This window comes from Lolium rigidum, chromosome 5, assembly GCF_022539505.1.
Source record: "Lolium rigidum isolate FL_2022 chromosome 5, APGP_CSIRO_Lrig_0.1, whole genome shotgun sequence".
NCBI classification, from domain to species: domain Eukaryota; kingdom Viridiplantae; phylum Streptophyta; class Magnoliopsida; order Poales; family Poaceae; genus Lolium; species Lolium rigidum.
Window position 1 is genome coordinate 20,620,181 of NC_061512.1, and position 21,175 is coordinate 20,641,355.

At 52.2% G+C, this 21,175-nt stretch overlaps 2 protein-coding genes and 2 pseudogenes across 2 annotated transcripts; all 4 read right to left on the bottom strand.

The window, feature by feature from the left end:
• Nucleotides 1–1,213: 1,213 nt before the first annotated feature.
• LOC124652571 (L-type lectin-domain containing receptor kinase IX.1-like) lies at nt 1,214–3,603 on the bottom strand. The gene is made up of 2 exons (XM_047191609.1): nt 2,707–3,603; nt 1,214–2,610 (listed from the first exon to the last, which is right to left on the bottom strand). Exons 1-2 carry the CDS (start codon nt 3,509–3,511, stop codon nt 1,316–1,318), a joined length of 2,100 nt encoding a protein of 699 aa, XP_047047565.1. The 5' UTR covers nt 3,512–3,603; the 3' UTR covers nt 1,214–1,315.
• Nucleotides 3,604–8,671: 5,068 nt separating this feature from the next.
• Nucleotides 8,672–10,753, bottom strand: LOC124652572 (annotated as a pseudogene).
• A 461-nt stretch (nt 10,754–11,214) lies between these two features.
• On the bottom strand, nt 11,215–13,322 carry LOC124652570 (annotated as a pseudogene).
• A 429-nt stretch (nt 13,323–13,751) lies between these two features.
• LOC124655698 (cysteine-rich receptor-like protein kinase 10) lies at nt 13,752–20,646 on the bottom strand. The gene is made up of 2 exons (XM_047194551.1): nt 19,880–20,646; nt 13,752–15,968 (listed from the first exon to the last, which is right to left on the bottom strand). The coding sequence occupies exons 1-2, from the start codon at nt 20,644–20,646 to the stop codon at nt 13,790–13,792; spliced, it is 2,946 nt and encodes a 981-aa protein (XP_047050507.1). The 3' UTR covers nt 13,752–13,789.
• Nucleotides 20,647–21,175: the final 529 nt, after the last annotated feature.

Consider the following 21,175-nt stretch of genomic DNA (forward strand, 5'->3'; position numbering starts at 1 on the left):
AGGTAAATGGGTATGTGGGTATGTGTTCTACCATCCCATACCCGTACTCGCTCTATCCGATGGGTATGATATTTTCCCATACAAACCAATGGGTAATATTTTATCCCATACCCGTAGTCTTATTGGGTATTTACCCGGCGGGTACGCGGGTTATGGGTATCCATTGCCATCCCTAGATGGGAACCTGGACTATTTTGCTGGCATGGATGAGGTTTGGTAACAACAACATGGTCTACACCATGTGTGGTGTTCTTGGGAAGTGCTTTTCCAGTTTGCATCGCAAGATATCAAGGTGGGACGAATAACAATGGTGGTAATGGTAATTTCAATATTGGAAACAAGAACAATATCAATGGGAATAGTAGCAATTTTCATAGCAACAGTTCTAGCAACAACAACAACAACAACAACAGTCAGAGATGTGATGCTTCTGGGAGAGGGGCTAACACTTAATGCAACTGCATCCCCAACTTCAAATCAGAGAGCTTATGCAGCCACTGCCTCATGTGGCTTCCAATTCGAATCAAGGGGCTCCTTTTCAGAAGATCTCTCCGTGCCAGAAATGTAATGATCCAAATCATGTTGCCAAAGATTGCAACACTGTGATAGTGTTAAGCACGTTACTGAACGATGCGTGCATGCTAATCAACCCAAACCAGTGCTGAAGATGGTGGGATTTGCTACAAAATGACTAGAATGCATGCTTGCTCAGTGTGTCAAGAAACCAACTCAGAATTCAGTTATTAATGGAATTGATTTGGTGGAAATCAAGAAACAAAAGGTGACTGCTGAAGGACTGGAACATGTTTTTGATTAGGTTTTTCAACATTGGAAGGAAGTGGAGTGCCAAGGCAATATCTGAACACAGATTCTTGGTGAAATTTCCAACAGCAGAGTTAAGGAATCGCAGATCTTTGCCAAATTCAACCAAGGCAATGACATATGAGTGGAGGTTTCCATGTGGGATTCATGTGCAAGGGCAAAAGCAAACATACACTCCATTTGGGTGAAATTCAGTGGTATTCCAGATGAATTATTACACCATGAATGTTTATACACGTTTTATTTTTTTGAGCAAACGCCAGGAGCTCTGGCTATTCATTTAAGAAGAAAGGAAAATGATCCAGTTTACAAGAAAAACCGGATCGAAAACCATACAAACTTGAGTACCTCCTGGCTATACACGTATTTTCGAGTCTTTGTATTCTGTAACTTCTATGAATCAAATTCTATTACTTTTGCCTCTATAGATAGTCAAAAATCAATCTGATGCTACACCTAATCTGGTCCCAAAAAAGGCCCACCGATCTGCTTCTCATTTCAACAAGGAGGATGTTTTGGTGCCGGCGCTGCTGCTGCTGACGCCTGTTACAACTGAAGTGCTGCTGCTGACACCTGTTGCAACCGAAGATGTTCCAGTGCTGCTGCTGGTGCCTCCTGTCACAGCCGAAGATGTGGAAGTGAAAGCACCAACCTGTGGCATGAAGGTCGCCACAGGCATGCTCGCCGGGAGGCTCGGCAACGGCGCCTCGAAGCGCAGCACGTTGACGGCCTGCCTGATCGACGGCCTCAGGCTCCGATCGGGGTGAGCGCACCAGAGCCCGACGGTCATCACGCATTCCAACTGCCCGCCATTGAATTCTCCTTCAAGCCGCTCATCGGCGGCGTCAAGGATCCTTCCCTTGCCGTACCAATCCCAGACCCATTGAGTCAAGTGCACCGCGTCGTCCTCGTGCTTCGCCATCACCAGAGGCCGCCTGCCGCAGGCGATCTCCAAGAGGACGACGCCGAAGCTGTAGACGTCCGACTCGGCACTAGTCTTGCCCGACATCATGCATTCCGGGTCCATGTACCCCATGGTTCCGGCGAGCACCGTGGTGTGCGATCCACGGCCGTGGTCGACGAGCCTGGCGAGCCCGAAGTCACCGAGCTTGGCGGCGAAGGATCCATCCAGCATTACGTTACTTGGCTTGATGTCCCTGTGAAGGACGCACTGCTCCCACTCCTGGTGAAGGTACAGAAGTGCAGAGGCCAGTCCCAGCGCAATCTCATGCCTGACTGGCCATGGCAGCACGGCGGCGTTGTTGCCGCCGTAGAGGTGCGTGTCGAGGCTGCCGTTGGGCATGAGCTCGTAGACGAGGAGGAGCTGGCCGCCGCCATGGCACCAGCCGATGAGCTGCACGAGGTTCCGGTGCCGGAGCCGGCTTATGATGGTCACCTCGGAGGCGTACTCCTTCCTCCCCTGCTTGGACCCCTTGGACACTCTCTTGATGGCCACATCAAGGTTCATTTCCTTGAGGTGTCCTCTGTACACCGAGCCAAAGCCTCCTTCCCCGAGTTTGTTCTCGTTAGAGAAGTTGTCGGTGGCGATGGCGAGCTCGCCGTATCGAAACCGCTTTGGGCCGGTCCCTTTCTCGAAGTCGTCCTCCATGGCTGGATCGTCGCCGTCGAAGAAGCTGCCCTCTTCCAGCTGCTGCTCAAGGATCTTAGCTTGCTTCCTCTGCCGCCGCCGTAGAGAGAGACAGATGAAGGAGCCAAAAATGATCAATAACAAGACAGAGCCGACAGAGAGGCCGGCCACAAGCCCTGTTCCTGAGGAAGACGATGATCCTGCAGGAAAATTCATGGAAAACACTTCATAAGCATCTCACGTTTTTTACTCCATGCCTGATGCCTACAAAGATGCGAGTAGGACAAGAGACTGACCTTCCGGCAGTGGAGATGACGCCGGCGGCGATTCAGGCGGCAGGGTGATGTCGAATGCGCCAAGTTCGTACCTCACGTAGCAGCTGTACGCCTTGATGGCGCCGCCGGTGTCGTTGGTGAACCGTTTCCTGAGCAGCCCGACCAGGAAGGAGATGCACCTGCTGCACTCCGTCGAGTTGAGGTCCCTCGTGCACTGCACCAGGCCGTACACCGGCATCGTCGCGTTATCGTCGTACGGCGTGGACGAGTTCGCCACCCGTGACGGCGAGCTCGCGGCCTGCCCCGTAAGGCTGGTCATGAGCGTGAGCCACGCGTTGAGCATCTTGTCCGGGTCGACGGTGACGCCGGGCGCGCTGGTGCGCACGAGGAAAGGAATTTGCAGGTTGGCGCGGGAGAAGAAGGTGGGAGGCGGCGAGTACTGGAGCACGCAGGAGTCGTACGCCGCTCGCACGGTCCGGCTTCCTGGGCACACCTTGGTGATCTCGGCGGGAGCGCCGTCGCGGCATACCTGGCACTCGGTGGCGTTGCGGTCGGCGTAGCACATGATGAGGCCGAAGGCCTGGTCGGCCGTCCCCGGCACCCCAGCCGTGCCGTTGTAGAACCAGCCGTTGCTTCCTGCTGCCGCGGGGAGGCCGGCGAGGAGCTGGTCGAGGTTCTTCTTGTACTGGCTGCCGTCGGTGTAGTTATCTTCGGTCGAGCAGGAAGGCCCTAATGGACGCACGGGTATGGCGTCCAGACCGACCGCGGCCGCGCAGAGTGTGGCAATGACGGCGAGGAGCAGAGGAAGACGCGGGGAAGAAGCCATGCACGGTGCCAGGATGATCGAGGTGTTTGGTTTCTGAATATCTTGCCCGACCAATTTGAGCAATAAGCTCGTACCTCACGATTTGAGCAAGAAGGTACTTCGTTATCCGTGGAGATTTTCCAGACACAGTATTATTTTTTCCTGCCAAAGGCCCTCCACTAGTCAGGTTGTGTTTGTTTGGATTGGAATCCTCTGTCTTTACCCGTAACTATTTTGGGAGTATCTGGACATGTTTGTGTTCTTATACAGCTTGCTGATGGGAGTCAAGGTCCACCCATTATAATCTAACTCTGTGTTTGTCGAATTAATAAGACTAAATTTGTGAGGCTTTGTTATATAAATTGAGTATGATCTTACTGCCACCCTTATTTATTTTCTCAGTAGTATTTAATGTAGAAATAAAACTACAGACTACAGTAGCCATGCCTATCTTTGTAACTGTTTACTCTGGCCTATTCTGAAATCAGGTGTATCACATTTTTTTTTTGAAATTTTCAATGGGGGTGGGGGGAGAGAGAGAGGGTCCCCACCTGAATTTCATTTATTATAAAAATCCCACTTAGGGTTCAGAATTACAACCTGAGAAGTGATCACGCCATATAATGGCATCGTCCTTGTGCCTATGGTTTTAGTCTGCAATTACATGAGAGATAGATGCGGTCGGGGTAACAATTACATCTCTGAATATGAGTGCATTCCGGGCATCCTAGATGCACCATAGCATGGAGAGGAGGATGGAGGGCCAGACGGAGTTAGGCAGAGCGTTGGTTGACTGAAAACTCCATGTGTTGGGGTACCTAAGGAGGAGATGATCCAGGCAAGCTCTCTGCCAGATCATGCGTGCCGCAGGGCATGCGAAGAAGAGGTGGTGACGATCTTCAGGTGTGTTTGGGCATCGTGGGCATGACGGAGAGTCGATGGTTGTCTTGTGGTGCAGGTTTAGTCTTGTGTTCAGACGGTCTAGGTGAAAGAGCCACCCAAAGATCTTGATCTTGTCGGGGAGGCGTGAGCCCTAGATGTGTGCTGTTATGTCATCTGCTTGTTGGTCTTGCAGTGTATTGTAGGCTGCTCTAGTTGAGAATTGTGCTCCATTAATCATGGTGTGCTGATCCTTTTGGTCGGTTAACTGAAAATCCTGCAGCAACGACAGTAGAGAAGCCAGCTGCTACATTAGTTAGCCTATTCCTAAGACCATTGTTTAGGCCCTCTTCCAAGATTTCACAAACAAAGGCATTGGGAGTTAGGTGGTAGGAAAAGATATACTGTAGTTGGGTGTGTTTTGGCTAAGGGTTCTGGCAGTAACCATCTGTCTAGCCAAAAGAAAGTGTTCTTTCCAATGTTTACCTTGCATTGGGTAATGGCTCTGAGTGTGTCTAGGTTTTTGTGGATTATTTTGCCTAGTGATGATCTTTGAGCACCGTGGCTAACAGGGTATGCTGATAGGTGAGAGATCCAATGTCTCCAGGGTGTATTCTCTTGTTGCAGAGTTTTGAAACTAAATTTCAGTAGCAGACAAATTTTTTGCACATGCAAGTTCTTAATGCCTAGACCAGCACTTTGTTTGGATAGGCAAGCTCTGGACCAAGCAACTAAGCATTGTGAACCTGAGCAAGAATCCTCCCTAGCCCAAAAAAGGGCCTTTTTCTTGTCTAGCTTTTCTATTATGAGTAGGGGAATGAGGAGAGAGGCCATGAAATGTGTTGGCAGACTGTCCAGTACTGCCGAGAGCAAGGTTAATCTACCTCCTTTGGACAGAAGGGAAGCACACCATCCTTCTAGGTATTTGTCTACCCTATCAATGAGAGGTTGGAAAGCTGATGGTGGAAGCTTAGTTGGGGACAGTGGAAGCCCTAGGTATGTTTGAGGGAAGGAGCTGCTGTTTGTACCGAGGGCAGAAGCAATTTGTTGTTTCCGTTTGATTGACATTGAGGGTGATAAGAGTTGTTTTGGCGAAGTTAACTTGCAGTCCAGTTGCTGTTTGTAAATATTGTAGAATTGTTTTCAGTTTTTGTGCACCTTGAGGTGAAGCTCTTGCTAAAATTAGTGTGTCATCTGCATATTGAATAGTTGCAGGTGGCATGTCATTTCTGATAGGGTGCATGATTTCATTTTGGGTAAAAGCTTGTGTAATGAGCTGCTGTAGAATGTCTGAGAAAATGATGAATAGGTAAGGGGAGATTGGGTGCCCTTGCGTTAGTCCATTTCTGCATTGGATCCATGGTCCACGCACCACATTGAGTAAGATTGCAGTTCTACCAGTCTCAAGAATGTTTTGTATCCAATTGCAGAAAAGGGTGGGGAAACCTCTTTTTAGTAGTAGCAAATTTAGTGCAGTCCAAGACACTGAGTCAAAAGCCTTCCTCAAGTCAAGTTTTATGAGCATGGTAGGTGCTTTCCTTTTGTGGCAGCAGTTAAGCAAGTCTGCAGCATAGTTAAAATTTTCTGCTATTGAGCGCCTCTTGACAAATCCAGTTTGGTCTGGGTGGATTAGGGAAGGGATAATTGTTTGTAGCTTGTTTGTGAGGACTTTGGCTATGGCTTTTATTGGGCAGTTTTGAGGGAGATCGGTCTGAAAGCATATGGAGATGAGGTTGTGTCTGATTTGGGTAGAAGAATTAGATAGGCTCTCTTGATATTGTAGATGTCTGCAAATTGATTGTAGAATTGGTTAAATAAGTTGAAAATTTCAAGCTTGACAGTTTGCCAGTACTTCTTGAAGAAACCTGGGCCGAAGCCATCTGGTCCGGGGCTGGCATAAGTGTTCATCTGAAAAAAAGCATCTGTGATTTCATTTTGTGTGAAAGGTTAGGTCAGGGACGTGAGAGCTGGGACTGTTTGATGGTAAAGACTGTCCAACCTGAATTTCCATGAGAGGTTGAATGTCTGTCCGAACAGTTAGCGATAGTAGGCAGTGAGAATGTCCATTTTATGGTGGTGGGAGGTGAAATTTGTGCCATTGAGGTGTAGTGTGTGAATTTTATTTTTCCTGTATCCGTTCGAGGCTAGAGCATGGAAGTATTTGGTATTTTCATCCCCTTCGATGGCGTATTTAATTTTGCATCTCTGCCGCCAGAAAGCTACTCTTTCTGTAATTAGTCATTGGAGGATTCTAATTAACAACTGTCGCAGATTTAGCTCGAGATCTGATAGATTCCTAGTTTCCTCTAGATGGTCAAGAAAGGAAATTACGCACTTTGTGTTCGTTTGTCTGAATTTTTGTGACGGAAGCGATCCTCTCCAGCGCTTTAGGGATTGTCTGGTTCGTTTGAGTTTAGCGGTTAGGCGGGAGGCTGCGTTTGAATGGTAATGGGCGTATTCGAGGGATTGTTGATTAATGGGCCATAGACAGGGATTTGGGCCCAACTATTTTTAAAACGAGAAAATGTGGGACGAGGGATGTGTGTGGAAACTGTGATGAGCAGAGGGACGTGATCGGAGATGAAACGCGTAAGAGAGGTGACAGCTGAGTTAGGAAACATTTGATTCCAAGCGATGTTGATGAAAACTCGGTCGATTCGTTGTAGTGTGGGTTCGGCTCGATTACTAGTCCATGTATATGAGGGGCAATTCAATTAGAGCAAGGTTGTTGATGGCATCGTTGAAGGAATCGGCTTCATCTTGCCTGAATGAGTCATTGTTTTTATCAGTTCCATTGTTTGGGCGGATGACAGGCTAACAACCTTCGAGTGAAAAACCTTGGAAATGAAAGCTCTAAAAGCATGGCGAAAGGGTGTTAGGCTAACCTTTGGTAGCGCATCGGAGAGGAGCAATTATATTGCAGATCAAGGTTAATGGGCAGCACCGTCGCTGTGGTTGTTGGCCGCAGTATAATGTTTTCGTAGGTGCAGTGTTGTGGTTGAACGGTGTTGCATGTTGTCGTAGGCGAGGGCGACCGGACGTGAGATGTGGGAGGCATAGTGGGCGTCGGCAGGTATGCATCTCGAGCAGGAGTGTGGAGGATGTGGTCGAAAATGAGTGAATTTTTTGGCCTTGATTGGTTGCTGCTGCATGATAGAACATGAAACAGAAGGAAGCGATTTTCTAGACTCGGAAGTAGCTGGCTAATCCTCAGAGGCAGGCTTGCAGCAGTACTGCTACGAGAGTTTCGGCAAAGGAGATTTCAGTGAGATGAAGGGAGGCTGCCATGGGGAATGCAAGAGAGTCTGTGAGGATGGACACTGTGAGCAGCCCCAGGTTGCACCATGAGTCGTGCTTGAACTGGAGGCCCATGGCGTTTCCAACGCCAAGAAACGAGCGCAGGGCTCGGTGCCAGTCTGAGTCATCGTCGATGGAATATGTTTGTGGTGGGACCTTTTGTGGTGGTGGAGGTGGGAGGTGGACATCCGATGGTGGATGTGGTTGTGATGTGGGCCGGTAGCACGGGCGCGGCGGCGGATGCTGCCGTGGTTGGGAGGGAAGAGGTTGCGGTGGTGGTGGAGCGGGAGGAGCGGGAGGAGAGGGAGCCATCTCTCCGAGTCTTGTCAGGTGTATCACTTGATCAACCCATTGTGACCTCTTGCGAACTGGTGTGACATCATGTGTATTAGCTTTGGTAAGACTACCTCTGGGACATGGGATTGCGACATTTTATTTGCTGATGCTAAATTGTGTTGCTAAACCACTAAATCCTATGTTGCCATGTCAGGGTCTTCATCGCCTCGGCAAAACCGATGTTGCAGTATACGATGGATCATGGATCATGGACTGAATAGGGTGCTCACCCTGACACTCCGGTTGCTTTTGCTACTTAGTCTAATGTGCAGTTCATGGAGGACCATCCATTCCACGTGCGTTTTACCCCGATTCTATGAAAGAAGGGCAGAAGGCAAAGGGAACTTGAAGAGGTATGGTGGGGGAAATGACGCTGTTCGGCGTTTTTATTGTATTTATCGAAACAGAGAAAAGTGGAATATATGTTACATGTGAATTATAATACCCAATGATCGACTATCTGGGGGTCTCTTCTCTGTGCCCGGGCAATAATTTATGACATAACATTCCACTTTCAATGTTTATACACGTATTTTGGAGTTTCTGCTGTTGTATCGTGTAACTTTTATAAATCAAATTCTGTATTACTATCGCCTCTATAGATAGTCAAAATCAATTTGATGCTACCGCTAATTTGGTCCAAAAAACAAAGGCCCATTAATCTGCTTCTCATTTCAGCAAGAAGGATGTTTCGGTTGCTGATACATTGGTGCCGGCGCTGGTGCTGCTGACGCCTGTTACAACAAAAGATGTGCCAGTGCTGCTGCTACCGCCTGTCACAGCCGAAGATGTTGAAGTGAAAGCACCAACATGTGGCATGAAGGTTGCCACCGGCATCCTTGCCGGGAGGCTTGGCAACGGCGCCTCCAAGCGCAGCACATTGACGGCCCGCCTGATCGACGGCCTGAGGGTCCGATCAGGGTGAGCGCACCAGAGCCCGACGATCAACACACGGTCCATCTCCTCGCCACTGAATTCCCCCTCAAGCCGCTCATCGGCAGCGTCAAGGATCCTTCCATTGCTGTACCGGTCCCAAACCCATTGAGTTAGGTGGACCGCGTCGTCCTCGTGCTCTGCCATCACCAGAGGCCGCCTGCCGCAGGCGATCTCTAGGGGGACGATGCCGAAGCTGTAGACGTCCGACTCGGCACTGGTCTTTCCCGACATCATGCATTCCGGGTCCATGTACCCCATGGTTCCGGCGAGCACCGTGGTGTGCGATCCACGGCCGTGGTCGACGAGCCTGGCGAGCCCGAAGTCACCGAGCTTGGCGGCGAAGGATCCATCCAGCATTACGTTACTTGGCTTGATGTCCCTGTGAAGGACGCACTGCTCCCACTCCTGGTGAAGGTACAGAAGTGCAGAGGCCAATCCCAGCAAAATCTCATGCCTCGCCGGCCATGGCAGCACGGCGGCGTTGTTGTTGCCGTAAAGGTGTGTGTCGAGGCTGCCGTTGGGCATAAGCTCGTAGACGAGGAGGAGCTGGCCGCCGCCATGGCACCAACCGATGAGCTGCACGAGGTTCCGGTGCCGGAGCCGGCTTATGATGGTCACCTCGGAGGCGTACTCCTTCTTCCCCTGCTTGGAGCCTTTGGACACTCTCTTGATGGCCACATGAAGGTTCATTTCCTTGAGGTGTCCTCTGTACACCGAGCCGAATCCTCCTTCGCCGAGTTTGTTCTCGTCGGAGAAGTTGTCGGTGGCGATGGCGAGCTCGCCGTAGCGAAACTGCTTTGGGCCGCTCCCTTTCTCGAAGTCGTCTTCCATGGCCGGGTCGTCGCCGTCGAAGAAGCTGCCCTCTTCCAGCTGCTCACCCTTGCCTCCTCGAGGATTTTAGCCTGCTTTCGCCGCCGCCGTCGTAGAGAGAGACAGAGCAATGCGCCAAGAATGATCAATAACGCTACAGAGCCGATGGAGAGGCCGACCACAAGCCCTGTTCTTGAGGATGACGATGTCGGTGGCGGCGGAGGCTGCGGCGGTTCAGGCGGCAGGGTGATGTCGAATGCGCCAAGCTCGTACCTGACGTTGCAGCTGTAGGCCTTGATGGCGCCGCCGGTATCGTTGGTGAAGCGTGTCCTGAGCTGGCCGACCAGGGAGGAGAGGCACCTGCTGCATTCGGACGAGTTGAGGTCCCTCGTGCACTGCGCCAGCCCGTACACCGGCATCGTCGGGTTGCCGTCGTACGGCGTGGACGAGTTGGCCATCCGTGACGGCGAGCTCGCGGCCTGCCCGGTGAGGCCGGTCATGAGCGTGAGCCAAGCGTTGAGCATCTTGTCCGGGTCGACGGTGACGCCGGGCCCGCTGGCGCGCACGAGGAAAGGGACAGCGAGGTCGGCGGTCCTAGCGAAGGGCGGCGCCGGGGAGTACCGGAGCACGCACGCGTCGTACGCCGCGCGCACGTTCCGGCTTCCGGGGCACACGGTGGTGATCCTCGCGGGAGCTCCGGCGAGGCACTCCCGGCACCGCGCTGCGGTCGGCGTAGCACGTGATGAGGCCGAAGGCCTGGTCCGCGGCTTCGCCGGCCGTGCCGTTGTAGAACCAGCCGTTGCTTAGTGATGCGGCAGGGAGGCCGGTGAGGAGCTGGTCGAGGTTCTTCTTGTACTGGCTGCCGTCGGTGTAGTTCCCGGCCCTGGAGCAGGTAGGATTGGACGACAGCAGGATGCTGCTGTTCTTCTGAGCAACCGCCACGGCGGCGCAGAGCGAGGCGAGGAGGAGGGCGAGGAGTGGAGGGACGCGCCGGGAAGATGCCATGGACGGTGGGTGCCAGGATGATCGAGGTGAAATTTCCAACAGTAGAGTTAAGGAATTGCAGATCTTTGCCAAATTCAACCAAGGCAATGACATATGAGTGGAGGTTTCCATGTGGGATTCATGTGCAAGGGCAAAAGCAAACCTACACTCCATTTGGGTGAAATTCAATGGTATTCCAGATGAATTATTACACCATGAATGTTTATACACGCTTTTTTTGAGCAAACGCCAGGAGCTCTGGCTATTCATTTAAGAAGAAAGGAAAATGATGCAGTTTATAAGAAAAACCGGATAAAAACCATACAAACTTGAGTACCTCCTAGCTATACACGTATTTTGGAGTCTTTGTATTCTGTAACTTCTATGAATCAAATTCTGTATTACTTTTGCCTCTATAGATAGTCAAAAATCAATCTGATGCTACACCTAATCTGGTGCCAAAAAAAGTCCCACTTATCTGCTTCTCATTTCAACAAGGAGGATGTTTCGGTTGCTGATACATTGGTGCCGGCGCTGCTGCTGCTGACTCCTGTTACAACTGAAGTGCTGCTGCTGACGCCTGTTGCAACCGAAGATGTTCCAGTGCTGCTGCTGGTGCCTCCTGTCACAGCCGAAGATGTGGAAGTGAAAGCACCAACCTGTGGAATGAAGGTCGCCACCGGCATCCTCGCTGGGAGGCTCGGCAACGGCGCCTCGAAGCGCAGCACGTTGACGGCCTGCCTGATCGACGGCCTCAAGCTCCGATCGGGGTGAGCGCACCAGAGCCCGACGATCATCACGCACTCCACCTGCTCACCATTGAATTCTCCTTCAAGCCGCTCATCGGCGGCGTCAAGGATCCTCCCCTGGCCGTACAAGTCCCAGACCCACTGAGTCAGGTGGACCGCGTCGTCCTCGTGCTTCGCCATCACCAGAGGCCACCTGCCGCAGGCGATCTCCAGGAGGATGACGCCGAAGCTGTATACGTCCGATTCGGCACTGGTCTTGCCTGACATCATGCATTCCGGGTCCATGTACCCCATGGTTCCGGCGAGCACCGTGGTGTGCGATCCACGGCCGTGGTCGACGAGCCTGGCGAGCCCGAAGTCACCGAGCTTGGCGGCGAAGGATCCATCCAGCATTACGTTACTTGGTTTGATGTCCCCGTGAAGGACGCCTCTGCTCCCACTCCTGGTGAAGGTACGAAGTGCGAGAGGCCGGTCCCAGCACAATCTCATGCCTCGCCGGCCATGGCAGCACGGCGGCGTTGTTGTTGCCGTAAAGGTGCGTGTCGAGGCTGCCGTTGGGCATGAGCTCGTAGACGAGGAGGAGCTCGCCGCCGCCATGGCACCAACCGATGAGCTGCACGAGGTTCCGGTGCCGGATCCGGCTTATGATCCTCACCTCCGACGCGTACTCCTTCCTCCCCTGCTTGGAGCCTTTGGACACTCTCTTGATGGCCACATGAAGGTTCATTTCCTTGAGGTGTCCTCTGTACACCGAGCCGAATCCTCCTTCGCCGAGTTTGTTCTCGTCGGAGAAGTTGTCGGTGGCGATGGCGAGCTCGCCGTAGCGAAACAGCTTTGGGCCGGTCCCTTTCTCGAAGTCGTCTTCCATGGCCGGGTCGTCGCCGTCGAAGAAGCTGCCCTCTTCCAGCTGCTGCACCCTTGCCTCCTCGAGGATTTTAGCCTGCTTTCGCCGCCGCCGTCGTAGATAGAGACAGAGCAATGCGCCAAGAATGATCAATAACGCTACAGAGCCGACGGAGAGGCCGACCACAAGCCTTGTTCTTGAGGATGACGATGTCGGTGGCGGCGGAGGCTGCGGCGGTTCAGGCGGCAGGGTGATGTCGAATGCGCCAAGCTCGTACCTGACATAGCAGCTATAGGCCTTGATGGCGCCGCCGGTATCGTTGGTGAAGCGTGTCCTGAGCTGGCCGACCAGGGAGGAGAGGCACCTGCTGCATTCGGACGAGTTGAGGTCCCTCGTGCACTGCACCAGCCCGTACACCGGCATCGTCGGGTTGCCGTCGTACGGCGTGGACGAGTTGGCCACCCGTGACGGCGAGCTCGCGGCCTGCCCGGTGAGGCCGGTCATGAGCGTGAGCCAAGCGTTGAGCATCTTGTCCGGGTCGACGGTGACGCCAGGCCCGCTGGCGCGCACGAGGAAAGGGACAGCGAGGTCGGCGGTCCCAGCGAAGGGCGGCGCCGGGGAGTACCGGAGCACGCACGCGTCGTACGCCGCGCGCACGTGCCTTGGTGATTCCCGCGGGAGCTCCGGCGAGGCACTCCCGGCACCGCGCCGCACTGCGGTCGGCGTAGCACGTGATGAGGCCGAAGGCCTGGTCGGGCGCTTCGCCGGCCGTGCCGTTGTAGAACCAGCCGTTGCTTAGTGATGCGGCAGGGAGGCCGGCGAGGAGCTGGTCGAGGTTCTTCTTGTACTGGCTACCGTCGGTGTAGTTCCCGGCCGTGGAGCAGGTAGGATTGGACGACAGCAGGATGCTGCTGTTCTTCTGAGCAACCGCCGCGGCGGCGCAGAGCGAGGCGAGGAGGAGGGCGAGGAGTGGAGGGACGCGCCGGGAAGATGCCATGGACGGTGGGTACCAGGATGATCGAGGTGAAATTTCCAACAGTAGAGTTAAGGAATTGCAGATCTTTGCCAAATTCAACCAAGGCAATGACATATGAGTGGAGGTTTCCATGTGGGATTCATGTGCAAGGGCAAAAGCAAACCTACACTCCATTTGGGTGAAATTCAATGGTATTCCAGATGAATTATTACACCATGAATGTTTATACACGTTTTTTTTTTGAGCAAACGCCAGGAGCTCTGGCTATTCATTTAAGAAGAAAGGAAAATGACCCAGTTTATAAGAAAAACCGGATCAAAAACCATACAAACTTGAGTACCTCCTGGCAATACACGTATTTTGGAGTCTTTGTATTCTCTAGCTTCTATGAATCAAATTCTGTATTACTTTTGCCTCTATAGATAGTCAAAAATCAATCTGATGCTACACCTAATCTGGTGCCAAAAAAAGGCCCACTTATCTGCTTCTCATTTCAACAAGGAGGATGTTTCGGTTGCTGATACATTGGTGCCGGCGCTGCTGCTGCTGACGCCTGTTACAACTGAAGTGCTGCTGCTGACGCCTGTTGCAACCGAATATGTTCCAGTGCTGCTGCTGGTGCCTCCTGTCACAGCCGAAGATGTGGAAGTGAAAGCACCAACCTGTGGCATGAAGGTTGCCACGGGCATCCTCGCCGGGAGGCTCGGCAACGGCGCCTCGAAGCGCAGCACGTTGACGGCCTGCCTGATTGACGGTCTCAGGCTTCGATCGGGGTGAGCGCACCAGAGCCCGACGATCAACACACGCTCCACCTGATCGCCATTGAATTCTCCTTCAAGCCGCTCATCGGCGGCGTCAAGGATCCTTCCCTTGCCGTACCAATCCCAGACCCATTGAGTCAAGTGGACCGCATCGTCCTCTTGCTGCGCCATCACTAGAGGCCGCCTGCCGCAGGCGATCTCCAAGAGGACGACGCCGAAGCTGTAGACGTCCGACTCAGCGCTTGTCTTGCCCGACATCATGCATTCCGGGTCCATGTACCCCATGGTTCCTGCGAGCACCGTGGTGTGCGATCCATGGCCGTGGTCGACGAGCCTGGCGAGCCCGAAGTCGCCGAGCTTGGCGGCGAAGGATCCATCAAGCATTACGTTACTTGGCTTGATGTCCCTGTGAAGGACGCACTGCTCCCACTCCTGGTGAAGGTACAGAAGTGCAGAGGCCAATCCCAGCACAATCTCATGCCTCGCCGGCCATGGCAGCACGGCGGCGTTGTTGTTGCCATAAAGGTGCGTGTCGAGGCTGCCGTTGGGCATGAGCTCGTAGACGAGGAGGAGCTCGCCGCCGCCATGGCACCAACCGATGAGCTGCACGAGGTTCCGGTGCCGGATCCGGCTTATGATCCTCACCTCGGACGCGTACTCCTTCCTCCCCTGCTTGGAGCCTTTGGACACTCTCTTGATGGCCACATGAAGGTTCATTTCCTTGAGGTGTCCTCTGTACACGGAGCCGAATCCTCCTTCGCCGAGTTTGTTCTCGTCGGAGAAGTTGTCGGTGGCGATGGCGAGCTCGCCGTAGCGAAACCGCTTTGGGCCGGTCCCTTTCTCGAAGTCGTCTTCCATGGCCGGGTCGTCGCCGTCGAAGAAGCTGCCCTCTTCCAGCTGCTGCACCCTTGCCTCCTCGAGGATTTTTGCCTGCTTTCGCCGCCGCCGCCGTCGTAAGGAAATGCAGCTCAAGGAGCCTAGAATGATCAAGAACGCCACAGAGCCGACGGAGAGGCCGACCACAAGCCCTGTTCTTGAGGAGGACGATGTCGGTGGCGGCGAAGGCTGCGGCGGTTCAGGCGGCAGGGTGATGTCGAATGCGCCAAGCTCGTACCTGACGTAGCAGCTGTAGGCCTTGATGGCACCTCCGGTGTCGTTGGTGAAGCGCGTCCTGAGCTGGCCGACCAGGGAGGAGAGGCACCTGCTGCATTCGGACGAGTTGAGGTCCCTCGTGCACTGCGCCAGCCCGTACACCGGCATCGTCGCGTTGCCGTCGTACGGCGTGGACGAGTTGGCCACCCTCGACGGCGAGCTCGCGGCCTGCCCGGTGAGGCCGGTCATGAGCGTGAGCCACGCGTTGAGCATCTTGTCCGGGTCGACGGTGACGCCGGGCCCGCTGGCGCGCACGAGGAAGGGGACGGCGAGGTCGGCGGTCCCAGCGAAGGGCGGCGCCGGAGAGTACCGGAGCACGCACGCGTCATACGCCGCGCGCACGTTCCGGCTTCCGGGGCACACGGTGGTGATCCCCGCGGGAGCTCCGGCGAGGCACTCCCGGCACCGCGCCGCGCTGCGGTCGGCGTAGCACGTGATGAGGCCGAAGGCCTGGTCGGGCGATTCGCCGGCCGTGCCGTTGTAGAACCAGCCGTTGCTTAGTGATGCGGCAGGGAGGCCGGCGAGGAGCTGGTCGAGGTTCTTCTTGTACTGGCTGCCGTCGGTGTAGTTGCCGGCCGTGGAGCAGGTAGGATTGGACGGCAGCAGGATGCTGCTGTTCTTCTGAGCAACCGCCGCGGCGGCGCAGAGCGAGGCGAGGAGGAGGGCGAGGAGTGGAGGGACGCGCCGGGAAGATGCCATGGACGGTGGGTGCCAGGATGATCGAGGTGTTTGGTTTCTGAATGACTTGACGCGCCTCTCCGATCGACCAATTTGTTGCATAGGTGAAAGTCTTCACCTACCTCTCTGTCTCCTTGGCCGCAGAATTTTGTTATGACCAGGTGATCAAGATTGACGGCTCGGCTGCTACTTAATTACAGTAGATTTATAAACTCCGATTGCTTAGAATCTTTCTTAAGCAGCAGATACGTACTAACTTAGAATTTTGGACTCTGGACCGTGTCAACTCGTCTCATTTGATTGAATGATGCACAAGTCAGAACAAGTCCAGTTCTGGATCCAATCACCATCACTGCTGCAAAGCATTTAACTATACGAAGTTCAGGTAAAATGAGAGCTCATCAGCTTAGAGCTTCGAGATATGGTCAAAGCAGCAGCGTGGACGAGTGTATTGGTTGGGGAAAGTTTTGGACGCCGTCATGCTTGACTGACTGTGTCATCAGCGTTCGAAGCTTTGCTTCTCCCCAGTGAAGGAATTGACAAATTGACGCAGCACGTGCACAACAGATTACTTCGATCCTTCTTAACTTGTCTGATCCAAACCAAAGCGTAGCCTAATAGGAATATTTTACCAGCAGTGCAGCACCGACCAACAGCAGGTCAGCAGCGCTTGTTCACTGAAAAGCAATGGCGTCGCACCCTCTCCTTGTGTCCCGTTATAAGCTGGGTAGAAAAAAATGTGGAACAAATTTCCATGACTTTTGAAATGAAGATAAAAGCTTTAGCTTATCAATTAATTAAGAAAAAGATACCTAATGAATTAGTGATAAATCTGGTGAAAATCATACATACAACAACAGGCAAACCCAGAAGAATAGTGTCACAGCCACTCTCACAAACAACAAGACCACGAGCCAAATGCCACCAAAGACGCCAACCATATAAACACAAAACAACCGGTGGCTGGCTCCGCTAAACTAGCTGACCTCCCATCATTGACGGAGAGAAGACGCCGCGACTATTGTGGGTGGAACATAGGGCGCGTTTGATTACCTGGGCTCGTGGAGCCTGGCCCGTTCAAAACGATGCAAGAGACGTAGTTGTCTCTTCGTTTGGTTGCCTGTGCTGAAATTGCTGGGCTGAGAAGCGATTCTAGGCTGGTTGTTTGGTTGTCGTTGTGTCTTGCATGCATGTGAGGCTGCCATGTGAGGGCCCAACAGCTTAGCACCGAAATCAAAGGGAATCTTCACGCACTTCTTTTTTCTCCACCCAGCCTGGCCCCGGAGGAATGCCCGATTCGAGCGTAGCAGTGGAGCCTGGCTGGAGGCCTTTTCTGACTGGTTTGAGGTTCATGCTATGCAGGCTGGTTTGGACCCCTGTTGTTTGGTAGCCCACGAAAAAAGAAATCTTTCTCAACCCATGCACTCTATCAACTTCCGCTCAGGCAACCAATCACGCCCATATACGACATACTCATGCATAGGTGAAGAGAAATGCACTCCACGTGACCCTGCGTCGAAAGTGACACCAGACAAGTTGATGACCAACACCGAGAGCAGCCCTCTAATATAAAACTAATAATTTAAACAATAGTAAATTTTTTTATGAAACTAAACTGACACACAAGTAACATTGTGAAACATTAAAAAAAAGTGAAACTACTGACATCACGGCTAATGTCATTGCTCTATGTTTCACAAAATAGTCGTGTTTCTATTATGTTTTAGTTTTATTTCATAAATTTGTGAGATGATTTTGTCAGCACATGGACGACGTCACATCGCTACTTTAGGTGAAGTTGCTGGTAAAAAGAGTTTTCGGTCGCACCCTTTCCTATTGTTCCATTATTCGCTTGGTAGATTTACGTCCCCCCTTACAAAAAAATGTGGAACACGGGTTTACATAATTTATAAAACGAATGTAAAAGTTTTGCTTTATCGTTTTTCTTAAAAGATGCCTAGTTTAGAGATAAATCTGGCAAAAACAATACACCAAGGGAAATACTCGGAAGAATAGAGTCGCACCCACTCTTAGGAACAACAAGACAACGACAAGTCTCATCGATGGCGAGCCAAATGCCACCAAAGACGCTAACCATACAAACACAAAACAAATGGTGACTCGTTACGTCTAACCAGCCGGCCTACCATCATTGCCGGAGAGAAGACATGCCGACGACCAACACTAAGAGAAACCTCGTCGCCCACGATACAAGGTCAAACACCATAGATGTTGCAGAACCTTGGGGGCCGTCGCCGCGGCTTCCATCGCTCAGTTGCACCCCACGTGATCCACCATGACTCGCTTCCGGGACGGCCGCCCCGACATACCACTGCTCGCTTTCAAGCAGCAATGCCACACGACCCAGTTGTTTGCAACCCACACTAAAACATGACATGTGGGCCCCAAGTTTGTAAATGCTAAGGCCCGCCCGTAATCCCTGTGATCGTGCTTGCCAGACAAAAAATCGTCACGGGAAAACCTCATGAGGAAATTGCAAACTCGACGCTTATTTTCGAGCGGCGCACGTACGATTGAAACTCCTCGATACATGAATATATGACACACCATTTACTGCCATGACACGGAAAAGTGCGACGCAAAATTATGCAGTCCCTGGTATACCTTTTACGGTATGTAAATTAATCACAATCAATAATTCATAGTGATCAATTCCTTTATCAAGATAGTAATTTTGATTTTTTAATTTCAAGTTCATTAAGGTATTAATTTCATAATGGGTTACGGTGCAAACTAATCTAATATATTTCTCCACTCATTATATGAATCCCCAATACAAAAGAAAAGAAAATAATCCCGAGCTCTCAACCTCCGCCCGCCGCACCATCCATCCACACGACATAGGGACGCCTCCCTGGCCTCTCCGCTCCGATGGCTCGATCTGTCTGTCGCAGCCCCCACCGGAGGTCATCGAAGCCTTCCTTACCCAAGTCATATTTGGTAGATGGGTGCGCCACCACCGTGGCAACGGCTGGCTGCATCGACAGCGGGGCAGCCCTTCTTCGGGTATTTGGTGGCACTAGGGTTAGCCCCCCAGTGTCGCCCTAGGGTGTCCACACAGGAGGGAGTTTCCTAAGGTGCTGAATCAAATCGGGTATACTGGCTTTGAATATGAGCCAGAACTCAAAGTTTGGGCTATATGACGCTGGGATGTGTTTTATATGCAACATTTTTTTCTTTTCATGCCCTTGGCAAGAATTCTTTGGGGGATCATTTACATAACAAATTTACCACCTTCATATAGTGTTGCAAATTTGGTTGGAAATTGGTTAAATTGAGTTGCAAACAAGGATAAATGTCACATAAGAGTTGGTGTGTGCTTTTTTTTATTATGGGTTAATTATATTGAATGTCTGTAATGATTTCATCTTTAATAAAAAAGTTATCCATCATTTCTGCAGGTTATCTCTTTGGCTACGCATTGGATCTATACGTGGTTCTTTCTCCCCAGCCAGCGGAGGAGCGCCAGAACATGGATACTAGGTGCAACCGTTTAACGACGATAGCACATGTCTTCTACAGCCGATGCGGTTGAAGGTGTGAGAGGCGCCTCACTTCATGATGTTACGTCGTTGTTTTGTTCTAGTCATTTTTTGGTGGTTCATTCATGTTGAGATTCTTTGTGATTCATGAGATATGTAATAATCTGTAATACTTTGCGGATATTAAAGGCCGTATGCATCGATTGATGCGGATGACGAGAAACCTATTTCGAAAAAAAAGGATGTGTTTTATACGTCAACAGTCAGTTACAAACTAGACCCAAGAAACTTACTCAACAATGGTCTTAATTATTTCTGTGTACAAATCAAACAAATATAAGCTTACAAGGGGAATAGAAATAAACAAAAATGAGCAAATTTTGAAGACAGGCGATAAGGAAATTTCTGTTGTCAAAATTTGAACTCATTAATTGGCGCGAACGTAACGTCCGTCTCTCAGCTGTAGAAGCTTGGTCTAAATCACCAAAGTGGTTCCGGCGGGAGGGTGACGTCGAAGGCGCCAAGCTGGTACCTCACGTAGCAGCTGTACGCCTTGACGGCGCCGCCTGTCTCGTTGGTGAATCGTGTTCTGAGCTGCCCGACCAGGGAGGAGAGGCACCTGCTGCACTCCGTCGCGTTGAGGTCCCTCGTGCACTGCGCCAGCCCGTAGACCAGCGACGCCGCGTCGTAAGGCGTGGTCGTGTTCGCCACACGGGACGGCGAGCTCGCGGCGCGCCCTGCGAGGTTGGTCATGAGCGGGAGCCACGCGTTGCGCATCCTCTCGGGGTCGATGGCCGTGCCTGCAACGGTCACGTAGAAGGCCACGTCGAGGTCGGCAATGGAGAAGGAGGGCGTCGGCGAGTACCGGAGCACGCACGCGTCGTAGGCCGCGCGCACGTTCCGGCTTCCCGGGCACATGGACTTGATCCCCGCCGCTGCTCCGGCGAGGCATTCCTGGCACTCCTTCGCGTTACGGTCCGCGTAGCACATGGTGAGGCCGAAGACCTGGTCGGGCGTCCCCGGCGCTCCCGACGTGCCGTTGTAGAACCAGCCGTTAAAGGCGGCGGCCACGGGGAGGCCGGCGAGGAGCTGGTCCAGGTTCTTCATGTACTGGCTGCCGTCGGTGTAGTTATCTGTAGTCGAGCAGGAAGGCGCGAACGGCAGCACGGGCTTGCCGTCCTGACCGACCGCGGCCGCACAGAGCGATGCAATGACGGCGAGGAGCAGAGGGAGACGCTGGAAAGAAGCCATGGAGGGTGGCTGCAAGGGGGTCGAACGCTAGCTGCTTCAAGGATGATCAAACTGTTTTCTTTCCTGATTTGTTCCCTAAAAGCTTCTTTATATAGGTCACTTGGCTAATCACCTATGACACGCTGCGGCCGAGTCTGATGGGCCGGTTTGAATGAAAATTGGCGACTTTTGGCAAAGTTATATTATCTGTTGCCTAGAATCTGTCTTAAGCAGCTGCTAGTTAAATATATCTGGACTCGATCCGGACAATGTAAAATCAACCCACTTTAATTTTTTATTAAGGAATAATGATGCATTTTGCTGACCAATTCTTGTGCTCCGAGTTCAGAACAAGTCGAGTCGTTGCTCCAGGTAATTTTAATTCCTATCAAGTTCAGGTAAAATGACACCAGGTTTCTCCTGAATAGCAGTAGTATAGTCTGAGTAGGTGTTGACTGTTGAGAGCATCGATCGATTATATGGTCAAAGCCGTGGCGTTAGGGCATCTCCAACCGAACGACCCATCCCGCGCCCGCGCGTCCGGATAGGT